The sequence below is a fragment of the Phascolarctos cinereus genome, unplaced genomic scaffold (assembly GCF_003287225.1).
Source record: "Phascolarctos cinereus isolate Bilbo 61053 unplaced genomic scaffold, phaCin_HiC Scaffold_726;HRSCAF=1367, whole genome shotgun sequence".
Lineage (NCBI taxonomy): Eukaryota > Metazoa > Chordata > Mammalia > Diprotodontia > Phascolarctidae > Phascolarctos > Phascolarctos cinereus.
In genome coordinates this window covers 78459341-78465438 of record NW_027556098.1, presented here as the reverse complement: position 1 = coordinate 78465438, position 6098 = coordinate 78459341, and the positions used below count along the sequence as shown (strand labels likewise).

The 6098-nt window shown below is 39.4% G+C and overlaps 1 protein-coding gene across 1 annotated transcript in view; it reads left to right on the top strand.

Moving 5' to 3' along the window:
- Nucleotides 1–5446, top strand: part of POLA1 (DNA polymerase alpha 1, catalytic subunit) — a 331346-nt gene extending 325900 nt beyond the window's left edge. Inside the window, 1 exon segment of the mRNA XM_020989869.2 lies at nt 4149–5446. Coding sequence (XP_020845528.1) covers nt 4149–4315 — 167 coding nt within the window. The 3' untranslated portion in view covers nt 4316–5446.
- Nucleotides 5447–6098: the final 652 nt, after the last annotated feature.

The following is a 6098-nucleotide window of genomic DNA, read 5'->3' as shown; positions in this document are numbered from 1 at the left end:
TGGTATCAACAAAAAGAATAGAAAAAGAAAGCCGAAGATAATTATTTTTAAGAAGAATGTAGAATTGAGTATGAGACTAAATAGATCTTTGAGTCCTTTAAAAAAAATGTTACTCTGTACAGTTTGATTTATTGGCATTTACTGCAAACCTACTGTGTGCCCTAAAGTACTGGGAAACAAGGAGTGCCATGTATTCTTTCTAGGTAAGAAGGCATTGCTCAGAGAGATTACTCATTTTGATTTGAAAGTGTAACTACTTGTCCTTGATAAAAGGCCCTAAGCGCATCTATGCCTTTCAAACAGAGGGAACTTCAGTAACAAGTAACCATATTCTGCATATTGCCTGAGAATGGTGGGGGTTGTTGCTTGATCAGCAGTAGAAATATTGTTGACTGTCCAGTTAATTCAACAGTTTTTACTGTAGCTTTGGTGATTCATATTTATGAGAGACAAATAAAAGGACTTGTAAAGTGGGGTCTTTTATTTTGGCATTCCTGCAGCTTCTTACATTCTTTTCAGCATGACAAAGCTTAGGGTGACATTGAAGGAGGCTATGGATTAGAAAAGGTGGGAGCCATACAATTTGAGAGAAAAAAAAAGTCTGCTTAAATTATTACCTGATTTCATAATTGACAGAATATTTAATTCAGATATAGTAAATTGACACACCTCTACACAGAGACAGTTATGACTGACTGTATAACACCTGACAGAATCAATTATGACTGACTGTTGTTTCATACCTTTGCACAGAAATAAATGAAATAGACATTTAGAACAGAGACTGCTGCTGCCTGTGTGCCTAAGCTTGCCTTAATTAAAATAAAATAACCAGTGGGTGATAAAATTTCATTGCCCTTGTGATTTCTGATTCATTGCATTGTCTTTTAAGTCCAATAAAGGTTTTATAAAAAAGTAAAGCAAGCTGATGAAAAGAGGTTTCTGGTCTACTGACTTTGAAAGATAGAAATATGACATATGAAGTAGCAAATTGTTTTGTTAGATGAAAGTGTGTTGATTTGTTTAGAACCATTCTAAAGTTTGATGTGCTGTTTTAAGTTGAGTCTTTAAACCTAACTTGTACACATATCCTTGTATGAAATTATATGTAATATTTCATACAGAAAATGGTTTAATATAGGTTGTGTCATTATGAGGTTTTTGGAGTCTGGTCAGTAGAAATTAAGTCTAAAAATCTATCTTTCTGTTGTCTGCAGTGCTTAATCTGTGCCTCTGGATTAACTCTTCCCCCTCCCCCCCAATCATAGTTTGTAGGAAGAACATATTTAATAAGAAATGTCATGCAAACCCAAGAGAAGCTTTATCCTAGTCTTAGATGTCTTGTCTCCAACATCATTCTTCAACATTAAAATGTATGTTGGTTTATAAATAAACTGTGTATAGCAGTATGTATGGATAATGCTTTAGTCTTCAAGAATAGTGAACTTTGTTGCTGATTACCTTCCTCTGTCTGTGTATGTATACGTGTGTACGTGTGATAAGAAAGCATTTTGTACTTTGTATTTATGAGAATTTCTAATGGTTTGATGTTAGGGGTTATTTATTAATATTCTTAATCCTCATTAGGTTTTGGTTATGACAACTATAGATGGTTTCTCTGACCCTTGTCCATCCAGTATAAGTGTTTTGGTATCTGTTCCTTTGAGGCCTGATAGAGTCTTGAGTGTAAGATACTATCTGTTGACTGATTCCCAAAAAGGAAAATATGTAAAATCAGGTTTCTGTCATTTGTATTCTACACTAGGGTTTTAAGTGCTGGGTGTAGTGTTGAAGGGGAAAAGTGACAGTTGATGTCGAACTTTACCTATGTTGCTGGACTATTGAAAATATACACAACCAAAAAAAAAGAAAAACAAAACCCAAGAGATTTGAATCTCTTCTTCCAGCCCTGTTCCCTGAAGACTCTTCTATGTGTTATTGATGAAATTCTCATTTAGAAAGAGAGAGCTTTTTATTTGCATCTCTTACTTTTATGACCTGGTACTTTAGAGGTATTGACTGGCTGTGTGATATGTGATGGTCACAGCTGTCTGTTACTAAGAGGAGCACAGAGTGATGCTGGTTGTCATTCTGTCTCTGCTGTATGGCAGCGTAAATCGTCCCCTTTCTAACCAACCTGGTGGGAAAAGTCAATATCCCATCAGCAAAGGAGGTAAACACATCAGGAGCTGTGTCCTCTCTCATCTTCCCCTTTCTGTATCTCTGCAGTTCTTTAAATATTTTCTCCCCAGTTAACAGATGCATTTGTGTCATTCAACAGTCCTACATTATGTCCTGTAGCTAAAGCTTGCAGTCTGAGATGGTAGTGGCCATATATTGTATTCTTAGGCTCTGATAATTAGAGTTTCCAAATTATCTTCCTATAGTTAATTAATGGTATCCCTTTTCTTACTTTTCTCTACCCCCCCCACACCTACCTTCCACTTTTCACCAAATTACTGCTTTTCATACATTTACATCATAAAAGAAGCTCCCCCTCCCTTAATGTGAAAGACAATGCTATTTAGAAAAGGCTATTGTCAACAACAATGCTTTGTGTATCAAGGGAACAATATCTTGAAACTGGTTTTGAGTTATCAGTTAAGTTTTACTTTTCTATGTTCCTCTCCTCAGCTCTTTCTGTCATCTGCTTCCATTCCCTTGGCCTCTCCTATCCATGGGCAGCCTACCTCTCTAGTGGCTACTGGATCAGTGCAGATCTATGGCCCAGGAGGCCCAAGCTTCCTCCAGTCCTTGCCCTTCCATTTCCTTTAACTTTCCTGGGCCTTATTTTACTCTTCCGTTAAAAGGAGATGGCCATTAAAAGAAGGAGATGGCCAGATGCCCCTTTCTAAATCCAATGAACTGGATTGGGGAAGTGGAGATGTGTTTTCCAATGTATATAAGTCAAGAAATAAAATGGGGCTCTGCAGCTGAGAGTTACAGGGTTTGCAGGAGCTGCCTCCTTTCTGCATAATCTCTCGCTCCTAAGAAGAGCAGGAAAAACCTTATCCTAGAGTAGTAGAGTAGTCGGAAATGCTGGGTTTGGGGTCAGAGGGCTTGAGTTTGAATTCCAGCTCTACGGGGTCTGACCTTGTACAGGCTACTTGAGGGTGGGACCAAATGACAGCTGTGTGAACCCCAGAGACTGAGCAGTGACATTGGTTGGCTCTCTAATAAATAAAGTGGGGTAGAAGCAGTGCTTAAGTAAGCAATCTTCTTGTTTCAAATTTAGATCTCCTCAGTTGCATCCTTTCCTTCTACCTTTAAATAAAAGAAAATATTAGAAACAGCAGATATAGAAGTACATGAAATTTTTATTTTGGCCAGGGCAGGACAGCTAGAAGGAAGGTCCCAGATGGTGGGGGATAGAGATAAGTTGGAAGATCAGCCTTTGGGCTGGGAGTAGGGGAGTTGACAGTGACTATAATCCTGAAGTATTGGGTCACCACACTGGAAAGGGGGATGGGATGGTGGGGAGAGAAGTTGAAGTGAACTCTCTTAAGTGACCTGACCCAGAAAACAGGGTTTGGGAGAAGGAAAACAGAAGAGAAATCCCCATGGAGTTGCCAAGACCTCTGTTTAAACTTGGCAAAAGGAAGTACAAGAGCCTTTGAATACCAGTACCTTCCTGGGTAGGGAAATGTTTGTCTGCTTCATCACAGCTATGTCTGAAATGACATGTATTTTCAAGTGCCCCTGGGTTCTGCATCTGCACAGATATGTAGACCTGCACATTGAACATTGATTTGTAGTTTGCCTGGACAGCCATCGCTCCCCTCCTGTGCTGAGTCAGCTGCAGTGAATGATGGGCATAGGAGAGGAGAGGAGAGTGTGTGTGTGTGTGTGTGTGTGTGTGTGTGTGTGTGTGTGTGTGTTCATGTGTTCATGTTCATGTTCCAACTTGAGGGCACCAGCCAGGACTCAGAGCTCAGCATCCTCCCCATCAAGGTCTCTCAGGTGGTTCCCTAGTGAGCTGGGCTGGGCATTAGAGCAGGAGGGTGGGGATGTGGCTGTCCTGGCTCTGAGTATGAGTCAGGGAGCTCAGGAGTGCCAGGCTATGTGTGTTTAAATCAGATTATTGGATTTTCTTGCACATCTGTATCTCTTGGTCTTTTAATCCTGTTTTATTTATTTTATATTTTTAGCCATATTGAAGAAGAAAGAATTCCTCTCCAAGGAAGACCATGAGGCATACAGAAAACTAAGGAGCACGGCAGACCTGTTCTTGTCCAGGAGTGGCTATTCGGAAGTTTGCCTCAGCAAACTCTTCTCAGATTGCACTGTGAAGCCCTTTAGGGAATCCCAGAACTGAGGGAGGGAGCGAGTAGTTTACAGATCTAATCGTGTCTCCCTCTCCACACATTCACCCCACCCCCGTGGTAGCCCAAAGTGCCTCTTTTGCATCTGTTCTTCCTCTGGGCTTTCCCATTTTGGAGAGAATATTCATAAGGCTGGGGGGAGAGGGGAGAAGGGAGAAGCCTTCGGGATAAAAAAAGACATAAACCAACCTTGACTTTACAAAACAAACAAACAAAAAAAAAAGGACACTTTAAAATATCGTGGGCCTTCCTAGAACACCTGAAGGGTGGATTTCCCCCATAAGTATATGTACTGGGATGGGGGAGGGTGGAGTAAGAGGGGAATTGCTACTTTAATTGAATAATTCCCAGTGAGAGTTGCTGGAATGTAAGTGATCCTAGACTTTGCTCCAGGGTATTTAGTGGAGGTGCTCTCCGGAAAAGAGAGGTTAGTAGAGGTCTCTCTAGGAGCACTAATGTTTTGCCTTTTCACAGTTTATCAACTTCCCCACCATAAACATACCAATTAAAAACAATACTAACCCTAAATGCTTCCTAATGTTCTACCACCTTTTGAGAGCAGCTTGCCTTTTGAATCTCTCTCCCTTTGTATTTTGCAAAGGGGAGATTTACAGGTTTTTTCAAATTACATATTTCGGATGGAAAGCCTCTTTCCCCGTCCCTTCAAGTTTTTATCCAGCTTTTACACTGTTAGTAAGATCACATATACCCTTTTTTTTTTTAACTTAGAAAGCTGAGGGTAAAGCTTGGGTGATAAGAACAAAGATCACAAACAAGTAGCCTAAACACTCTTCTAAAAATTTTGAGGGGTTAGGAACAGAAATTGAGAATATCTGGTTTGATCTCCTTTGAATGAATATTTGATGAAAAAAATGAATATGTATTGGCTTTTGGAGTGTTTTTTGTTTCGTTTTGGCCAGCTTTTTCGGATCAATTCCTTTCCCAGGAAAGATTTGTTATTTGTATTGTCTGTCCTCCCTTTTCTTACTTTATTAGTAAGCTTATAGATTGCAGACTATTTTCCTCCATGTAAAAAAAGTTTTAAATATATGAAACTGTATGTGTTTATTAAAAATGAAAGATTATCTTCTTGAAGAAGGAAATAAAGTTTTCTAGGGAAACCAGTTTTGCTAACTCCTTACCAGTGACAAAAGGGGAGGGCCAAGGAAAGTGTCAGTGTCATGGGATTAAAAACTGGGAACTATCTATATACCACTGTCTTAGAGAAAAATGAGGGGGGGTGTGTGTATGTTATATATTCTGAATGTAGTAAAAGAATATGGGCATTAGGTGCTTACTTGGCATTTGTAGCAGATGAAACATGCTGCTTGAGATACTTTCCCATACAGTTTCCTGTTCTTAAAAGGTCCAGCCTATGATACCAACATCCAGTAGGGTTGCAACTTGGTACTCCAAGGCAAAGTTCGTACTCTAGGAAGGCTTGCACAAGTATTGGAGAGAAAAGGGTCTCTATTTTGCACTCTTGAGACCATGGATATTTCAGGCGTTGTGATCCAGTTGCCACATGTTGTAGGACAGCCTGAATTAAGAAAGCTCAGGTAATAAGGGGTTTTTTCACCATAATATTGTTATTCAGACCAGAAAAAAAAGCCAAATAATCCAATTAAGAGCATTTCTATTTCTCAATCCATTTCCCAAAAATGGATCTTATCTCCCAGATGAAAGACTTCTGTCCAAGTTTCTAAATTCTGTGTTTGCTTTTGGACATTTACATACAAAAGTACCTATGTAAAGTATTCACAATCATTATCAACC